The sequence below is a fragment of the Pararge aegeria genome, chromosome 2, assembly GCF_905163445.1.
Source record: "Pararge aegeria chromosome 2, ilParAegt1.1, whole genome shotgun sequence".
NCBI lineage: Eukaryota > Metazoa > Arthropoda > Insecta > Lepidoptera > Nymphalidae > Pararge > Pararge aegeria.
Genome location: NC_053181.1, coordinates 17,716,169 through 17,738,191, shown reverse-complemented (window position 1 = coordinate 17,738,191; position 22,023 = coordinate 17,716,169). Strand labels below are relative to the sequence as shown.

The 22,023-nt window shown below is 36.0% G+C and overlaps 1 protein-coding gene across 1 annotated transcript in view; it reads left to right on the top strand.

Annotated features, from left to right (window-relative positions):
• The first annotated feature begins 507 nt into the window (after positions 1-507).
• Positions 508-22,023, top strand: part of LOC120628156 (protein eiger) — a 67,537-nt gene continuing 46,021 nt past the window's right edge. Inside the window, exon 1 of the mRNA XM_039896391.1 lies at positions 508-1,087. Within this exon, the coding sequence (XP_039752325.1) occupies positions 719-1,087 (369 nt within the window). The 5' untranslated portion in view covers positions 508-718. The remainder of the gene's footprint in view (positions 1,088-22,023) is intronic.

Below are 22,023 nucleotides of genomic sequence, written 5' to 3'. Positions count from 1 at the left end.
AAAAGTTTTATCAGCAGTACAGAATTTGCATTTGAATTTTGCACCTACTGCTGATTAAAAAGTTTCGGATGTCACCACACTAATCTATTGATCTTTGTTTTGCCCGATGGGTCTATGGTCTCACTTTAATTCAATACCAAATTACTTCTTCAAGCAATGTTACCTGATGGTAAGCGATGATGCAGTCTCATATATATCACCTAATATTTCTAGAAATCTTCTGCGTTTGCATTCGTTAAACTATTCCAAGTATAACACTTACACGCCCCGTCTAAATAAATTTTAAGTAATAAGTACCTACCTACTGATTTCGAGTTCTAATGTCAATCTTACGTAGATCGTTGTTTGATCACCGTTTAATCAACGATCGATCGGGTTTCAAAACCCGAAAACGACCTTACGATTTAGAATAGGTTTACCGAAGCGATTAGGTTTTATACTAAGGGTACAAAACGTTGCATTCTGATAGTTGTACGTCGGCGATTGCAAGCGTGCGCGTGCGCCGCGTGCCAACTACTCGCTTCGTTTTGCTCCACTCGGCTCTAGTCCGTCTCGCCGGTAACGCGTATATCCCTGTCTTCCATACGTTTCTTAGCACGTGCGTCTTTACTAACCGAGCCGGCGCGGCCTTCCGAGAACACGACAATGGGCCGATAACGGCTAATTGCTCCCAGTTTGCTATCGTTTAGATCGCGAGTGCAGTGCCCAAGAGAGTGTGATGGCCGAGAACTGCGCCCTAATACCTGAACCCGTAACAATGTACACGCAGACGGAAGCGTTGAGGGACGTGAAGGACTTGTCGAAGAACTTGATGAGTGGAGACTTTGAGAGGCAGTATGCTAATGATATAGCTGAGAAAGGCAGTAAAAAGCGGCGAGGATGTGTCATCTTCGGGGTTACTGTGGGAGTTTTGGCAGTGTGGCTGATAGTCCTAACGATAGTACGCGAGGTGCAGGTCAACCGACTCCGGCAGGAGGTTGACGAGCTGTCGGCGAACATGATCGCGATGTCCGCGACCGTCAAGTCCTTGAACGAGAGGCTCACCAACAACAGGCTATTCAATGAATTCAAAACCTTGGAGGACACGGTGAGTACACGTGCATTGTTTACCTTTATACACTGAGGTATTCCATAAGGAGATAATGTGTGCATATATAAACATGCCATAGATAAAGTTGGAGCTCAAACAAATACTGTAGGTTGGTTGTCTACTCAATACAAACCAGTTTTTGGATAACTTTTGCTTTATTTTTATTTTTAAAGGAGTAGTTAAGTAAGTTATACTATAAATAATTGAAAAGCTACCTGAATAAAGACTGCATTTAGACAACCAATAATAATTACCTAGTACGGCTTAACTTATCGCCAATTTGTCAATAACTGAGCATAATGTTGAAAACTCCGTTATGTTGGCAAAAGATTATCGTATTAGTATGTACCTATTTGCAAACCTACTTTGAATAAGCCACAATGTTATAGTAAACGAATGCCACGGCAATATAAAATTTTGAGATATTGAATATATTATTTTTGATCTTAGTTGGCTAGAATAATTCTTTTATCTTCACCTTTAAGATGTGTTTAAGCTTAAAAGCTTTGAAGAAATTAGCTGTAAAACAGATTTTGAAGGACAAATGTTTTTGTAAACACTTCAGTATTACTTGTTTTAAGGGTTAAGGAAAGCATCTTGAGGAAACCTGCATAGGTACCAGAGAGTTCTGTATCGTGTTCTCATAGGCTTTACCTGACCAGCGTGGTAGACTACAGCCTAAATTCGAACCATTTAGCCCGACCATTCTTATTCTATGAGGATACCCGTGTCCTATAGTAATTTATAATGATGACGATGATTAGTAGTTTTATTAAGTAATAAAGTATCTAATTGGATAAAATCTCCCTCTAACCTCCTAATAACAAAAGCAATTCAATTAACGTGACACTGACAATCTCACAATATTGAATCATATTCATCTATTAGAACATATTTGACGGCCGCCTGGCGCAGTTTGTAGCGACCCTGCTTTCTGAGTCCAAGGCCGTGGGTTTGATCCCACAACTGGAAAATGTTTGTTTGATGAGCATGAATGTTATATTATTTATAAAAATATTCATCAGTCATCTTAGTACCCGTAGCACAAGCTACGCTTACTTTGGGGCTAAATGGCGATGTGTGCGTTGTAGTGATATATTTATTTATAGATTTTATTAGGGTTTGGCCAAATTTCACGGTCTTGTACAGAATTTCCAGGCCACCAGTTTGATGTTGTCTGTTCTCCTAGTGGAGGACTAAATTTTCCGGGGCACTCACATCATCATCTTCTTCAAGCTATTAACTTCACACTGTTTGGTACGGGCCTTCTGGAGATCATAGATGGAGATAGGAAAAAGGTGCGATGATCGCTTTCATCAAGTTTCAGGTAGAGCTATAGACATATGTTTACAAACAATCAAATAAAGCATTTTCAATCAGTTCCAAGAAACGCCTAAACTAAAACAAGACGTCAACTGTATAGGAATTAAATTTTGCATTTCGAACCTATAATAGCTAAATCAATTATATACTAGAAGCCTGGTATGCATTAAATAATAATTTATAAAATAATGTTACACGTAGTCAAGGCCTCATAACAACTCGCGATGATTACATTCAATTGACTTGATGACGTGACGACAGCCGTATAAAACAATTCAATTCATAATCGCATGATTTTTGACATTGAGTTCTTGTAAAAATGTTACTGCCTCTCGTGGTGCTGGTGAGATCTCAGCTTCGAATCGGTAAATTATTGTCTTCATCAGTTTCTCGTAGGAGGCCATTTACGCGATTTTATAGAATCGGCATGATTCAACTCTCTTTCAACTTGTCAGTCTATCTCAGTGGTGACCGGCCTCTAGGTCTTTTCCAGTTTCAAACCTTTATAAATCAGATGTCTGTGCTTCAAGCATTTAGAAGCTACCTGGGTCTACATGTCGCCAGCCTTACAACAGCGGCCTGTTAAACTTTTCTTTACCTACCTACCTTGATTCTTTGTATACAGAAAGTAATATTTTTATTGCTTAAAACGCGAATAACTTAGAAAAGTTAGAGGTTGAGGTCGAGCTGGGTATTCGAACTCGGCTCGCTGAAAGTGAAACCGAGAATTTTTTTTTACCTACCTTAATTCTATGTTATAAACATGTGGCAAGTGATATTTTAATTGCTTAAAACAGAAATGTTAGAGGTTGGGATTCGAAATTGGCTCCCTGAAAGTAAAACGGAAGTCTTAACGTTATCACCGCGTACTAGAGCCGAATTCCTGATCACTAGTCTAACGCCGCTTTATTGTTTGTTTAACCGACGCTTTTATAACTTCAAAAAATATAACAGCCAATTTATAATAACTGGTTATGTAAGTACTCTTTTGAAAATTAAGAAGTGTTAATTAACCTTGGACGCAGCTTAAATTTATTCTATGGCGTTTTTGCTGAATTATATCTACTGTCTCATTTTCCGTTGTCTCGTACGTACCTAGTTACCTTGTAATATTAAGTTTTCATTGCCAACTTCGTCAGCATCTATTATAAAATTCGAAACAGCATCAGCTATTTTTATTTGCAACAAAACAATATTAATATTTGAAAGCGGTTTACGTAGCTGTGCCAATTGCTAACGACGTAATAGTAAATATTTTGCCGTGAAGTGTTATACATGTGTGATTTTACGCAACTTTAGCCCAAAATTATACCCGCCTAATGTATGTTTACTTGGCTACGTGTATGTAAACCAATGCCTAGTTTAAAACGTGCCTGGAATGATGAATACAAGAAAATGAGAATACATTTTCGGAAAACTCATACATAAAAGTTTTTTTAGTCTATTCATGACCTGATCATTTCAATTTATTTAATTAGCACAAGTGATTAAGTTACTTTTATAATATAATACAATATTTAACATAAATTTAATTACACAACGTATGAATGCCTGGTTTAAAATAAAATAATTCCATGAATTTCTAACACATATTCCTCTACTACGGAAACAGTTTTATTGGGTATACTCTATAATATAAAACAAATCATTTACTGAATAAAAGCATTGCTCCATTTAACCATTTGAACCACTTACAAGGTTTATAACACACCTACAGGTCAATTATGCGGTCTTATAAGTGGGAGGTTGCGGGTTCGATCTTCGGCAGGGGAATTTTAGAAATTTATATTTTTAAAATTTCAGATTTTTTCTGGTTAGGTCTTGGGTCTAAGCTCTTAGGGCGTGGCTAGTTAGCACCCCAACGATTAGCGATTTAGAGTTCGTCAGTCGTTTTTGAGTGAAAGAGAAACAAACAACCATCCATACAAACTAGCATTATTAATATTAGTAGGATTTACGAGTATGTTAGATCTTTGAATTATGCACATAATTAGGGTAAGCAAAAATGGGAGATAAATATATATATAATAAATAATTTATACAATCTATATTTTCTATTTACTTCTTTTGGCTTTAATCCCTTGGGGACATTTTTAAGGTAAAAATGAGTTCAAAACATGTAGTACCTATATAATTTGTATTAGTTAATGTAGTAATAAATTTTATAGGAAATGATTTGCTACTTAGGGTGACGTTACAAGAAAACTGCATTTTCTTATGGAACTTCTTTTTTTTAAATCAAAATAGCCTAGGTTACATCGTGATAGTTTAGCTTTCTTTTGGCGAAGAAATGGTTAAAAACGGTCGAGTATTTTGGGAGCCTATTGGGTTTTTGGAGCCTTATAAATAACGTTAGGTGTTTTTAAATTTTTTGTCCATCCCTTCCCCTCTGGTGAGATGTCGTGAGATTTGACTCGACCCCTTCCCCCCCTTAGAAATCTCACGTATTTTATGAACGCCTCCTTATTGAGCCAAACAAAGAAACAAAAAAATTATTACTTTTTGTAATATTAGTAACTACTTTTTTCTTTGGTGTACACTAAAAGTGTATTCATTAATTTATTTACCTTGAACATCATAGCTGTAGGTACCTAGTGCCTACCTTTGTCCATGTATCTACCTCTCACTCATTCCTTCATGAGACTGGATTGAGAAAATGTTTTCTCATTCCTAACTAGTAATTCAATCTGATTACTTAAATAGGTTTTCCGCCTTAGTAAGTATTTCTAAACATGGATAATGCGTCCGCGTTTGTATAAATTCACGTTTCTGAGATTAGTGGAAGTAGATATAGATAATGTATTCACAGAATGCTTTTGATCTTAAAAATATCTTTATAAAGTAAGTTGTTTTGTACCTACCTTTTGATTTAAGATCTTATTTCTAAATATAATTACAAAAAAATATAGATGTCTTGAATTTCTATAACGTCGACGATTACCCAAAAACAATAATTTTCCTTTCTAACAGAGATAAATAAGCTTGACTTTGTTCACTTCTTTTTATATATTGATGTCAGTTCCGCTACATGAATTAGAAAAAAAGAAGTTATAAAACACAAATACCTGAATGAATGTACCTGTTTGGATTTTATCTGACGGAGGCGTTTTATTATAATATCCCAATGAATCCATTAGGCTTATATTATAAATGCGATAGTGTCTGTTTGTATGTTTGTTACCTATGTTCGGCTCATCCCCAGTACCGATAAAGATGAAATACACAAACATTAGTTATGTATTATTGTTATGTAAAGTTATGTAATTTTTTTTATTACTTGTTATTGACCTTTTACACTATCCCGTTTTCACTTAGTTTATTCTTCCGTCAATTGTCTGAGGAGATCGCTCAAAGCGTTAAGGCGGCCTTTGCGCATTTATTGTTATTTCTTTTTTTTATAATTTAAGTTAGTTTTTTTTTTAATTTGAGCAATAAAGACTTAATCTATCTATAACTTGCATTCTGAAGATGGACATATCATACTTTTAATCCGAAAAATCACCATGGCTCAATCACCGCTTCAAGATTTGGTCGTTTATTCTTCTTCCTTGTACCTATCTGTAATTTTTGAGGACTTGCTAATCGGGTTCTCGTGTGCTGGTTCAAATAACCAACATAAGTGGCTAATCCTGGGGGATTTAAAAAAAGCTTTTATTATATTATACGCAGCCGTGCGTTTAATATAATAAAAGCTGAAAATGCGATATTTGCATATTAGGTATAGGCATATTCTAGGGACGGATAAAGGACGCTTTTAAGTTGTTATCCCCGTAAAAAACGCGGACTCGTTATATAGAATTCCATTCCTCGCTAAGGTTGAGTTATCGAGGCAGTCTTATTATATCGGTTACATAACGAGGAAAGGGTCCATTCCTCGCGGGAGGCCGGAGTGATGCATCCGTTTTTGTTTACAGTCCGAACTGGTTTGTGCGAACACAACCGGTTCTAAGTTCTGGCGCGGACGTCCGCTGCTGCTTTTGGTCAAGCTATTTCGATTGCCAAATTTTAAATGTAACTTTATATCTCTTAATTTTAGAGCTCTGAAAGCCTTGAAAAGAAAGTAATAGTAAATTATGCTCTATTATTGTAGGTTAGGTAATTAAAATGTAATGCTTACAGGGCTGACGTATATTCGTGCCAATAATATATAATAATAAATATACTACGACAATACACACACCGCCATCTAGTCCTTAAGTATGGTATGGTAAAGCTTGTGTTAGATAACTGATGAATATTTCTATGAATTATATACATAAATACTTATAATATACATTTAAACACCCAGACACTGAAAAACATTCATGTTCTTCACACAAACATTTTCCAGTTGTGGGAATCGAACCCACGGCCTTGGACTCAGAAAGCAGGGTCGCTGCCCACTGCGCCAATCGGCCGCCAATGTAATGTTAAAAAGAAAATCATAACCAAACAGAGCATAACCTCGCAGAGCGAACACGCAGCACGAGCAGAAACACGTCTTACAAAGGGCCGCCCTAGGTCAATAAATCTGAGGCGTAGAAGTTAAGCCTCATGTTACCTGTTATTACAGCGGATAAAACTTCCTTCAGACCCGAACGCAGCAGTTCAATTGGCGGCAGAAATAAGCATGACACTAGTTCTTCCCATACCAAGAGTTTCTTTATTTCATCCTTACTCCTTCATGCTCGAAAAGATTTGGATGAATGGGGTATCCTTAGAATAACTACATCATACTCGGGATGTTTTAGGAAAAAAAAAACTATGTCGCCACCATTATCAAAGTGAAAATTCAGTGTGGTTGGTTCGACTTAACCTTTTTTGTTAAGTAGATATCCACGTAGTTACAATGATCAGCATACAGTTGTCACCATCTTTCCTCTTACCGCGGGTATCGTACGATGAGACTTAGGGGAACGGAGAACGGGCAGCAGTGTACTGCGATCACCAACCGTTCTGCCCAGCGTGGTGATTATGAAAAAACCTTCCCGTCGAGAGATATCTTCAGTTACGCAGTGTATTGTTATGGGCTATGGACTTGACTGGAAGTTTTTCACCGAAGACGTCCTCGAAGTCCCTGTAGGGGGCTCGGGGTAACTGATCAGGGCGATGGCCTTTTTATCATCATCGTATAAACCGATAGACGACCACTGCTAGACATAGGTATTTTGTAGGGAGTTCCAAATTCCACGGTTCTGTGCCGCTTGGATCCAACGGTTACCTGTGACGCGCTTAACCTCGTTAGGGGTCGACCAACGCTGCGCTTACCAGTGCGGGGCTGCCATTCCAGCACCTAGGGACCCCAACGTCCAACTTTTCTCCAAACTATGTGCCCGGCCTATTGCCACTTCAACTTCGCAACTCATTGAGCTATGTCGGTAGCTCGGGTTCTTCTACAATTCTCCACATTTCTGATTTGATCATGTAGAGATACTCCGAGCATAGCTCTCTCCATAGCCCGCTGAGTGACTTTGAGCCTTTTTATGAGGCCCATAGACATAGACCATGTTTCTTTTCCCATTCGGAAGTTTTAATTCAGTTTAGATGTTCTTTATTTAAGAATCCATACCTATACAAATAGGTTACCTACGTAACACATATTTCGGGTTTCACGACCGAGCAAAATATTATTATCTTTTATTATGGCCAATGTATGCCGACAAAACAAGTCATTAAATGTTTAACTTTAGTACTCTGGCAGGTAGGTAGATATAATAGGCTATTTATAATCTCGTTCTAAGAAACGCTTTTGTAAATAATCACTAACTGTGTTAATTCATTAATTTATCAATTACTCAAAACTTGACAATCGTTCCTAATGAAACTTTCTCTTAATAATATGTTACAAGTTGAATGCAAAAATTTGATGTTTTATCTATTGTATGTGTCTAGAAGAAATAAAACAAAAACTGTAAAATATTAGAATAATGATAATAATTATAAAATAAAAATTTGAAATAACTATGTCTTTCAATATCGTGTGTTCATCTAGTTTCATTGGATACCCATATTGAGAGAGTTGTGGAAAAAAATATGTTAACCGCCATTCTGTGGCGGCGGCCATCTTGGACCATAAAATATACTAAGAACACTCCCGACTAATCCCGAAAAAAAACACAATCTAAATCGGTTCATCAAACAGACGCACATACATATACATACACATAACACTTTTAAACATTCAGTCTCACCTGCTTTCTGCGTTAACTTTATCAAGGAAATTACATAAAGTCAACTCGGTATAAATAAGTATATATATACCTAGTTTCAAATAGAAACGTTATATCATCAATGCAAAAGGTCAAATTTAATGATAACCGCAACTAAATAAACAAAGTGTTTGCTCTACAAACACAAACACGCTGGTTTGTTTGATGGATCGATTCCGGGAACGTGGAAATTCACGTTCTAAAGCGAGTGATCCGTCGTGGAGTAAAACAGGTATGAGAGCGAGTGGCCAATATCTGAAGAATAGGCTCGCTATTTTGTTATATTTAGCCTAATTGCTAAACACATAACTAATAGATATATATATATATAGATATATATATAGATAAAACGCGCGGCGTCTTCTCTACGTCTTTAGTTATTCTCTACCACTTCTGCAGGGCTAGCACAGGCAATAGACAGATATTATATCCCCTGACAGGGGATATAATTAACGTGACCACCTGCTAAATAACGGAAACATGAAACAGAAGTTAAGTAATCGTTTAATACTCATATATTATTATAAATTGTATTTCCGAGCATGACCTTTATTTGTAAAAAAATAATTAAATATTTAATATAATTGTTTTATAAATATAACCTAAAATAAACTATTTAAAACTAAATAAAATTTAAAACGTCCTCGAAACCACCGCAGCGAGGCACAGTTCCTAAGATGCTGGCAGCATTGCCCCTTTGGATGGCCAAACTAATTCGTTGCCCAAGGTAACTGCCCGCTCTAGGATCACCGGATCGCTCTGTATTGCAGGACTCATGATGCGAAGCATCAGAGAGTGCTTTACGATCGAAAAATTGTTTTCGCCTCATTTCGGCGGCTATTTTTATTATTATAGCCTTGTTAGTTCACGGAATCAAGATATTTTGCATACTATTGTCGAGATAATTTAAGGGGATTAATTCCATACTTTTAAAAAATTGATTTACTGCAATAGAATTGGAAAAAAACACCAAAATAGGTCAAAAAAATTTCCTGTCCGTCATGAGTGAAACCAGAAAACACTCTAACTTGTGAAAAAATCCATTATTTGAGTAAAATTTAAAAAAAAAAAATTCTAATCGACGTTTGTAGGTGAATGCGAATGATTAATTAATTCAGTGTAGTTTAATTGCAATTAATAAAAAACGAAAACTGCAAGACTGTATATCTATATATATCCATGTAAAATTAACATGGATGGTGATATATCTATAGATATTATATACATTTTATTCCACCAGGGGCGCCTGTGCAGCACTTTCCTAGTTAAATGAGCATTATGAGTCGTGCACTTTTGGATTTTCCAAATTTTTTATTTGGATATTATTTCCACTTATGCGCCAGTACTCTGAGAGTTGAAAAAGCTGTGGGAGAAGATCAATTTTTAAGCTTTCCCCGGGGAGATAATTGCCCATGCTAGCCGTGCAGGAGACAAATAATATATATGTAATAATAAACGGGGGTAAGCTTCGCCTATTCCCTGTTCCCGTGCTTTAGCGGAAAGACACGTCAATTATATTCCTTGTCAGGGGATATAATCGGGGGATATAACTTTTTTCTCCTGCCTGTGCTAGGTGCCCCTGCTGCCCATGCTAGCCGTGATGGAGTATAAAAAGAATTTATTTATTATTTATTTATTTAAACTCTTTATTTGTACACAACTACACAGTTAGGAAAACAAAAGAACGAATAGAGAGAAACACGAAAACTGGAGTAGAATACAAAAGGCGGCCTTATCGCTTAAAAAGCGATCTCTGCCAGGCAACCTTAGGATTAGGAGACAACAAGAGCGAGAACAAAAAGGTGGTGAAAAATTATTATAAACCTACATTCAAATAACTACATACGAATACATAAACAAAATATACACAAATAAAAACATAAAATAAAATATAAAGAATGCAAAGTAGTGAAAGAATTCACTCCTTTAAGTTGGCACCATATAAACATGATTACAACAACTGACAAACTAGATTACAACGACAAAATTTTATATGCTTTTTACTTTTTTTTAAGTTTTTATGTTGTACGCAAATCATTATATACCTACATTGTATTTGATAGATGTTTATTTTGCATTTTGTAGCTCAGTTATTCAAGAGGCTATTTAACTTCATGCTAAGAGTCCTAGTTGTCGAGTAAGGGGCGGGCGATGCGACGCGAAGGTCATAGAATTAAAGTTGGTATGGGACTTTACTAATCAGAAATTGTATGCGGACGAAATCGCGAGAAACCGCTAGTCATCAATCCACTTAAGTAACATAATTTGACGACCTCCCTGGCGTAACGTGAGCGCTGTGAATTTAAGTAGGAGGTCCCGGCTTTGATTCCCGGGAATTTTCTCTGGTCTGGTCCAATACCTCTCATTGGGCGTGGTTCGTTACCACCCTACCAAGACGTGCCGCTAAGCGATTTAGTGTTCCGGTGCGATGTCGCATAGAAACCGTTTAGAGGTACGACTACCATACTCTCTAACAGGTTAGCCCGCTACTCTATTAGACTCCACCAGGCAAGATTGCAATCTCGTCTGGTGGTCGCCTTGACTGCACCAAGGGCTAACTTGTAGTGGAATAAAAAAAAATAGTCTCGGTACGCGAAAGAAGGACAAACAAACGCACTTTCGCATTGATCATTAGCAATACTATATTAGTAATATATTAGCATTATATATAAATCATGCTCAAAGTAGGGAGTCAATTTGAGTAAGCAATTATATAAGTAGGTAATGTAGCTTATGAAGTTATGTACCAATGTTAAAATGCTTACTCAAATTAATGAGTATCACAGATAGTTACAAAGAACAAATAACGTATTGACACTATGTCACCACGTGTGACTCATTTTGTCGCCCCATTTAGCGAGCGTAATTAGGGATCTAAAATCTAAACAAGCTATTAACATATAATGAAGCTCCCAAGCGCATCGCGTGAGAAATTACGCGGTGATAAAAATAAGCGCCCGGTACCCGTCTCAGCATCATAAATTTTTTATACTCGCATTTGGCAATTATCCTGCGTTCAAATTCAAATTCAAAAATTCTTTATCCATGTAGGCCTATCACGGGCACTCAAGAAGCGTTCATACTCATTCATTACACGTCATTGTTAAGGGACGACAGTGATAACTTCGTTCGCCAACTTAAACCTTTAGCTACGAGGGTTCCGAATGCGCCCTGGTCTAAGAACAACCCACAACCAACTTAGCTGGGTGATTTTTTTGTTTTCTCACAGTAAATTAATGTTAAGATATGTAGTTAGAGCAATTCATACACGAGCTTTTTTATCGTTTAAGTAATCGTTAACATTATAATAGTACTTTGACCTCTAAATTAAATAAAAGCAGTACAGAATTTCACTCATTCTTGTGTTTGAATCAATAAGTTGTAGAATAACTATTCATCAATAGCATATAACCAGTGGAGTGCATAAAAGCACTGCATACCCTAACATTGATATAAAACTCGAATAGGAGGAGAAGAAAAATAATTAAAAGTAGACTGTTGGTACTTGGTTATAGAACCATGAACCTTACTTTTTTTATTTCTCTACTGATAAATGATTATACAGCCTAAATTGGTGGTGGCATATCTATTCAGAGTATTTTATTTATACTCTTTATTTGTACACCACTCAAACAAAGAAACAAGACAAAAAAGAACAAACACATGAACAATGAAGCAGGATACAAAAGGCGGCCTTATCGCTAAGTAGCGATCTCTGCCAGGCAACCTTAGGATTAGGAAAACTAAAAAGAAAACAAATAGGTGGGGTACACTATTTAGTACATACATACAAATATCTACATACTAATACATAAACCAGACTACACAAATAAAAAAAAATTAAAAATACTATTGATAAATATAAAAAAATAAATATACTAATACATATCTTAATATACCATAAATACTTAAATATGAGTTTGAGTAGATAAATAAATAATAATAGTCGTCTTTACTGAGCGAGATAATGAGCCTTAGCAGCATTTTTAAATATGCCCAATGACTTCGACTGTCTTATGATCAATGGGAGTGCATTCCACAATTCAGTAGCTTTGACAGTGAACGAATGCTTATAAAACTTCGTTTTGTGGAACGGCATGCTCAAAGTCAGCGCACGACTCGATCTAAGTTCAGACTGCACTCCAAGAAATTTAAACTTCTCCTTAAGATAAGAAGGAGTCTTAGGATTAAATAACACACAGTACAGAAGTGAAAGTACATGAAGATGTATGGTTATTTTAAACCATACCCGGTATCGTACCGGAACGCTAAATTTCTAGGCTGGTTACTAGACCAAAAAAAATCTTTCCTATTTATAATAGACTAAATACCCCAGCTATTGCTACTGCGCGGATTTGTAGATCCGCTGAGTCAGTCGTAAAAAATATTGGCGTTTTCCGCTTCCAGGCGATCATTTAATTCATGCGTCACGGAGGTGTACACTGTAGTGTAGAGGTGGCACACATAATAGCCGAACGGAATTAAATATAGACCGATTCGGCACGAGTTTGCACTCGTTCATTGGAAATACGCCAGTGGCTCGCTACGAGGTATCAACACTATACTTAAATGCCGGTGGTATTTTTGTCTTGCAAATTTAAACAACATAAAAGCTGTTTTTGGGTTGTTCGATGCATGTGTTTTGAATACTGAACTGGCTAAAGCGATGATAATTATTCTATACTAAGTATTTCATCGCGGTCATAGACTAGTGGCTTTTACGATGCTTTGACGATGAAAGAAAACATCGTGAGGAATCCTGCACTCTTGAAAGTTTTCTGTAACGTTCCCAATGGCGTGCGCCAGTAGCCAGCTAGTTGGAGTAATACCTAACTCCATCTCATTTAGAGAACCAGTACCCTGTAGTGGGCCGGTAATGATTTGATAATGATGAATGCATGAATGAATGAATGAATGAATACACTTTTTTTGTACACCAAAAAAAAAAAAGTAGTTACAGATATATAAATACATATCAAGAGAGTACAATTTGGTGGCCTTATCGCTACATAGCGATTTCTTCCAGGAAACCAATGGCGTAAAAGGAAAAAACATAGAAAAGAGGTAGGTGGTGCAATAAATAATATTTAAAATTATACAATGATGATGATGTTTTTCGATAAAGACGTGCTGAAATACGATTAGAATTTAGAGGCGTGGGTTTAATGTAACTGCCATACCCGTAGCAGGTTAGCCCGTTACCGTCTTACACTGCATTATCACTTATTTTTATTTTTATTTATTAACGATAGGCCAGCGCTTGACGACAATCATGCCCGTTGGAAAGCAATTATGAAGTCTAGGTTGGAGCACGCTTGCCTTAGCATCAGGTGAGATTGCATTTACAAATTCACGAGGGAAACATGGATTAAAACGATATGGCTGGTTGCACACTCAATATTAATAATATTGGCAATGTTTTTCACTAAACTTCAACTCTTCAACACGCCGCGTATGGCAACTTTACTATCAATATGCAGAATATTGTTAATAATATTGTCGTGTGTGCGTGTGCCTATGTGTTAATCCTGGAAGACTAGTAATCTGTCTCCATTCTATATATCAGTCAATTGTGTTCCATAATGTGTTCAGTGAAGAAGTAAAATACATACACGATAACACACATACTTTCGCTTCTGTAATTTTAGTGTAATTAACCCGTAAAGTTGTGAATACTGCCTAGTACTCAATTGATCATCTTAGAAGTTATGAAAATTAAGCTTAATTTGCTATACTCCGCGAGAAGTAGGAGAAACTGTATGGTGTAATTTATAATTTCTTCAATCTTCACTTCACACCAAACAGATATTCGACAATGTACCCTCTACGCTAAAACTACTAAATATGTAAAAAAACTACCACGGTTTTATTTACAAAAGAGAAGGAATTTTTAATATTCATAATAAACTAGCGTACCCAGCCCGCTTTGCCGGGCTAGATTTTATTTTATTTAAACAATAAACTTACATCATTAAATTTTTAATTTAAGTCTCATAAGATATTAAATCATTTATTTCTCTCCGTATTCATTATCTTCTATTCTCTTCTCGAGCGGGTGAAGATCATTATCTACACCCATGTACACCCAACAATAGAATATCATCATAGTAAATAAAAGCTGTATTTGACAGTTTGACAGTTCAAAAATAGGAGTGCTCAGATCGTCACCAAACTTTACAGGATTACTCGCCAGAGCAATCCGGAGATTCCCTGAAAGTTTCATTGAAATCGGTCCAGCCGTTTCGGAGCCTATACGGAACATACCCACACACTTTCTCTTTTATATATATTGATTGATTGAATGTATAGTGAATTAAGATACTAACAGTTTACCTAAAAAATCTCGTCAGGGGTTTAACTTATATAAAGGCCCAAAGGATTTTATCTTTTATCTCCAGCTTTAGAATGTTCGATATAAGACGTCATGTCGTGGCTGACCTTTGGATAATATTGTAGTCTTTAGCCAAAGCTTAGATGTTATCGGTTGTATGGATACTATTTTATCCGAATGTAAACTAGTTAATATTTTATTATCTACCTACGCAAAGTAGACGATTTTAATATATGCTTTATATTATTATAGTGACTATACATATAAGTGGTGATAGCCCTGAGGTTAGGTTTTCGGCCTGCCTTTGTTGTTAGGATTCGAGTTCGATGCCAGGCAGGCAGTTTTGACATTTTAATTTAAGATATTGGCTAGCTTCTGCTATAACGGTGAAGTAGGAAAACTTAGTGATGAGAGCTGCCAATCCGCAGTTGGTCAGCATTGTGGACTACGTAAGCCTGAGGGGAGACCCTTGCCCTGTAGAAGGCTGGAACTGGATTGATAATAATAAGTCTATACTCATTAAATCATTATTGTCAGTCACTATTGACTTTCATATTTTGTGTCTTTCTTTTAAATCAATGTCAGAAAATTCTCTATATTTAAATAGGGCTTTATAAGTTCATTTAAAATTTAAAAGCCAGTGACTTTCTTAAAAGCTGCCAACCTGCTAAACAGCGTTCGCAGTTGCGTGCAAGTTTGCAACCTACGTGCAGCCAATCAAAAACGCGCCTTTTTGAGCAAGTCTTTTCATTGGTCACAAAGTGCGCGTTGGTTTTGGTGCAAGGTCATTGCCTTGAACTGTTCACTAATTAAGATTGTAGAGCAAATTAAAAAGAGGTCGTAAAAGTTACAGATAGTGTAAAACTTTTGTTCCACATTTTGTTTTCTGGGATCAATACATACTTTTAGTTACTGCACAAATAATTCTTTAATTAAGTACGTGTTAATGTAAATTCCTTAATTTGCCCCGCCTATGATCGAACTACGGACCTCCCACTTGTAACACCACCGGGCTTAACACTGCGTCTGGGAGGTCGGCAAATTCGAGACTTGCCTCGCTACCAATTTCATATTTCTACATCATTTAAACCTTGGTTGTGTGAAAAATCTTTAAAATCTATGTAAAGTGTATGTAGTGAGACACAGGAAGCAATTAACAATTAAATTTAATGCTTTTACGCTATTAAATACAGGATTTTGCTTGACATTTACCTAACTTGAGTTAATCACAGCTAGGAAGGATTTTAATCCCTTATCTTCTGATTTCTGATGTACCTACTGTTCTGTCGCTTCTACACTAATATTATAAAGAGAAAAGATTTATTGTGCGTTTCTTTGTACCCAATAGGCTCCAAAAGCACTGGACCGATTCTAACCATTTCTTAGCCGCCAAGAGAAAGCTAAACGAAATAACATACGTCATAATTAATTTTCAAAAACATTGGAGATCCTTGCAATAATGCAAAAAAACTTAAACTAGCAAAATTTTGCTTATAAAATTTATTACTAGGCTTGTGCTGAGATACATAACTATTGATGATACATACAAAGTATGCACTACATAATTAAAGTACTAATTATAACCTATAAAAAAGTCTATGAAGGAATATGTCTAACTATCATAGTTAAGTCGCAATAGTAGCTTTTATATTCTAAAATTTTAAAGAGGTGTTCGTGTGTAACTACACCGGCAACCACGCCCTGAACGCAGCTCTGATGCTTGGTGACAGCAATGCTACTTTATTGGCAGAACTAAGCATGGAGCAGTGGCGTGCATAGACGGTATGCAGATGATGTAAAATAAAGAAAAACTCCTGTCCGAGTTTTAAAATACTGAAGGATAGACATTGAGAGTTATTAGAAAGAAAGAAAGAAAAGAAAGAAAAAAAAATATTTTTTATATTGCGCCACACATTACATATGCTATGTGTGGCACAACCTAGAAAAAAGGTGCCAGCTCAGCATTGTGCTACATGCGCCAGTGAGCAAACAGCGCTTATTTTCAGTTGGCACCTTGTACCAGGTAACACCACGGAAATACGTAGCCATCCACTGACCACATTTTAAAATTTTAATTTAAATGCTTAGTTTAACAAAAATCTATCGAAAAAAAAAATCAACAAGAAAACGAATACTACTAAACTAAGTAAATAAATCCACAACTATAATAATAAATTAAACTTAAATATATAATTAAACGTACATATATCAATAACTAATTAAGATACACCGTGTAAAAGGTGGTTACATAATTTAAACGTACTAAAGCCTATTAAAAGCCTACCCTTAAGTATTTATGACTCGTACTGGAGATTTTCTTCATTTTATATCATCTGCATACCTTGTGCATACCTTCTATTCACGCCACTGGCATGGAGGTAGTATTCCTTGGATGAGCTCTACGACTACTAGAGTTGTGTAGATTTCAAGTGTCAGGGTAGTACATATAGTAGCAAACACATCACACATATCCAGCACTCAAAACGCCTGTCACGTTGAGTCACAAGTTCATGACCTATGATTGTTATCACATCAGTGTGAGGTATTGTTTGCCCGGAGCGCGAGGCGTGAGCAGTGGTCAGGCGACAATCGAGTTAGCAGTCCGGATTACACACAGATCCAATTAAGACGACACTAGTGTGTTTAAAACGCAGCGTTTATAAAACTTCATGTCAGAATTTCACAGAAACCATGTCAGAAATTCAAACTGAAATTAAATGAAATCAAAACTTCTTTGTTTAATGTTCAAATATTAGTTTGAAGCTGTAACCTAAACTAACCTCATAATATCAACCCATTAGTGGCCCACTACAAGGCACGGGTCTCCTCCCACAATGAGAAGATGAAGGCAGTCCAGTTCCACTACCCTGACCCACGCACCACACTGGCGGAATGGTGGACTCCATACACCTTTGAGAACATTATTTAGACCTCGCAGGCATGCAGGTTTCCTCACTATGTTTTCTTTCACCGTTAAAGCAAGTGATATTTTAATTGTTTTAAATAATATTATAAAATATATATCAGAAGTTAACAGTAACAAATATTTAGGTTGAAAATATACCTATTCAGCGAACGGAACAAAACATATATTTGTTAAAGCTTCCAAGGGTTTTTTTAGACGTACATATTTAATTCTAATATGCACAATGTTCTAATACGCATTGTCTTAAAATAGATTTGGGATTTTTTCTAACCGGTTACCTAATTTAAGAAAGTATAATGTGAAGTCCTCAGCGTTTTTTATGCTATAGTGTAATGCGACTTCAAAGTGACCAGCGGACTGCCGCCCGCATCACAATGAACTAACGCCTACGATGCCAAATGCAGCCCATTGTTTGCTGTGGTGTCAATGAATCATGTTTCATTTGAGCTAATACAGGCATTAATTAGACGCGGTTTTATAGGTACCTACAGTAATAATAGGCAATAGCAAAACTAACAATGGGTGCACTATTACTTATAAGCGTGGAAAATTTAGTCGTAGACATTGCAGTATGAATATAATTCGTGTTTTTCATTGCTAAACATAAAAATATAGGTATTTTTTCTAAAAACGAAGTATAATTTTTGATTCAGTACCGCGAAAAAGCTGTGATAGTGCATTGAGTAGGAGCCCGACTTCACTTTCGGGGGGCCGAGTTCGAATCCCAGCACGCACTTCTAACTTTTCCAAGTTATGTGCGTTTTAAGTAATTAAAATATCACTTGCTTCAGTTGTGAAGGAAAACATCGTGAGGAAACCTGCATACATGAGAGTTCTACATAAGTTATATGTTCTACATATGTTCTCAAAGGTGTGTGGAGTCCACCAATCGGAGTAATGGGTTGATGCGATGATGATGACCGCGAAACAGTTCTGACACTAGATGGCACTCTTTCGATACCATATAAATCGTAGTTTACTTTCACGCAATCCAATAAGTAAATGTAGGTAGAAAATCTCACACTCAGCACTCCGATCCGGGAATCGAACAAAGATAAAACAGATTTTTATCTATTAGCAACAGATCAGATAAGCAATGCTTTATTGCGTACATTTTAGATATTATTTTGCTTGACAATAAAACAAAACGATTAAAATGTAGAGACGTTGAACTTACGTAACTGGATGTCCAACGCGAGTCGTAGTGTAACAAGCGATCTTTATCAATTAAACGACTGTCTCGTACGTGAAAATAAAGAAAATACAGTGTAAACTCTTTATAACGTTATCCTTTATAACGATAAACTCCCTATAACGTTGGAGTGAGCCCAAGTTGGTTGGTTTGCGTTAAAACTCACATTTTGAAACACTCTTTATAGCGATACGCCATTCTCTATTACGAAGAAATGTGTTCATATTTGTAGACAGTAAATATTTATTATCGGTATTATTGTTTATGTTATGTTATCAGGTAACAAAAGACTTTGAAGCTCGGTCGGACCGAGGTCGGTCTAGCTTTTGTTATCCTTAATTGCCTTGTACACGTGCAGTATGACGCATTGTTTTCTCGGAAGTGATGGTCTTCGACCAAGCATACTGGGGACCTATCGTATTATCAGTCGTAAACCTACTTTGAAACTGTTAACATGGCCAGTAAACGGAAAGCGATTAGTGTTGACGAAAAAATTTGTGTGATACGTGCGATTGAAAAGGGAGAAAAGAAAAGTGACGTTGGAAGGCGTTTAAAAATTCTTGTATTAAAAATTCTTATTAATTTGGTTTTTTTTTGTTCACTCCATATAACGATAACTCTCTATAACGACAAAAAATGCTCAGTCCCTCGAGTTTCGTTATAAAGAGTTTACACTGTATATACGTAAAATCTTCACTATGTAACGCGTGAAAGTGTGTTTGTGTGTCCTTCCTTCACGCCCAACCAATCTACTTGATTGTTGCATACAGTTGAAAGGACGGAGAGTAACATAGGCTATTTTTTATCTTTTATCTCAGGTAAATAACCGTTTCCGGGTTTTGTACAAAACGTGCATTTTAAACTAAAGCTTCGGGTCATAAATCATATATACAGCGACAACGCAAGCAACGAATTTCACGTATCTGGCGACCTTCCTTCCTGGTGGCGAGCGCTTGGGTAATTGGGAGGTCTCGCGTTCAATCGTATGCTACATAAAATTGTATATTACTATATAACAAATTACCGAATGAAATTTTTAAGATGTCTGTCAATAAGTTCAAAGATTATATAAAACGTTGGTTAACAGAAAAACCCTATTATAACGTTAAGGATTACTTAAACGATAAAAAAGCTTGGGTGTGAATTGCTCTAACTTAATAGCTTAATACTAATTCACTGTGAGATGGTGATAACAAAAAAATAGTATACCCGGCTAAGGTTGTTGTGGGCTCTTCTTAGACCAGGGCACGTTACGCGAACGAAGTTATCACCATCCCCTTATAATTATGTAAACATATATATTATTAAAGTACATACTACATGAATAAAGAAATTTGGAATTTGAATTTGAATCCTCGGCAGGCGCAATTTGGGTATTTATGCTAAATTTAATTATAGAATTAAATTTAGCATATTATCTCAAAATTTATTTTATCAAAAAAAACACATAAGTTTAAAAATGAAACCTAAACACGATACAGATTTTTTCAGTTACGCTATTTCAGCGTTAAAAGCTCGTTATCTACTGAAAAAAAACGATTTCTACACTATCCTACTAGTAGGTATATTCTGCACTAGTAAGTATATTTAATCTATACTGATATGCGAAGCATGAAGCATTTACACTTAAATGTGCCGGTAGAATGCGAGTCGGCAGGCTATATTGAACGTAGGACCATTATATACTACATAGCACATAGCTGCACGTAATCGTTCCTTGATATTATCTCCGACGCTTCAGTACCCAGGGCAGTTCATGTCTGTTGAAACGAGATCAGAATACCTGCCCATAATACCAGTTCACTCTTGTTTATATATGCCCGAATGTTATAATATATTTAATCTAACCCAAAGTCTTCAGATCGATGATTAAAATTAGTGTTATCCTTTTCCTACGGTGACCCTGTCGATGATGAACTCAATATCTAACAAATTAAAAGTCAAAGACAAATATTTCTTTATTCAAATAGACCATGCACTTTTGATGCGTACATTACATATTTATTAGGAGGTGATCGCAATTAAAACTTTTGTAGACCTAAAATTAAGCTAGAAAGTTACAAACTTGCCTTGGAAGTTATTGATTGGAAGTTATTAAGGATACATTATTGTATATGCATGTAAGATGCCCGTACAATTACACTCGAAACGACTCTTGCAGTATAATAATGATTGGTCATTAAAAATTAACTCGTTTCCTCGGTTACAATTTTCAGCAAGGTTACGAAAATTTCAACAAAGGTATTTCAGCAACATGATTTTATGACGATTGCAGTCAAAAGCTAACTTGTAGTAGAATTTAAAAAAAAGTTTAATTTAAATATATAACAATCGAAATTTTAAACAAAAACCTAAGAGAGGGTCTAAGAAGCAACCTTTAAGTAATTTCCCTTGGGTGTTTTTTTTGTTATCACAATATTACATTGTCATTTAAAATTATCTTAAAAGCATCTCGCGTACAGCTACTCGTTGTAACAGTTAATGACCCTACCAGGAAAACATACCCAGGACTTCGTAATCCGTAGTCGAACATGCTTACCACTGGGCCGTAATTGACCAAGGAACATATTTAAACATAATTCAAATAATTAAACCTTTTCAGTGCACCGGTTTGGAAGGCAGATTCTACCGAAAAGAAGGCTGCCACGAATCTCATTAGTTGTTCTTTACCAACTTAACAATCATTTTTCTATCCTATTGTGAATCGAAAGCGGAGCGGCTTCCAATCCACCTTGTCAATAAGAAATGTATTAATTGTATTTCTAGCTTTGGATTTAAATTATATTGAAGTCTATCTAATTTCACTACTGTTAAACGTGATGCTCATAAAATAGCTATTCAATAGTTATATTTATCCACGTGTCGGTTTTTATAGCGAGAACCAAATGTTTTCTTTATCTTTATTTACTTATAAAATTCATGTTTTTAACAGCTGGTAAAAATATTTCGTCGACCTTTAATCTGATTGCACGC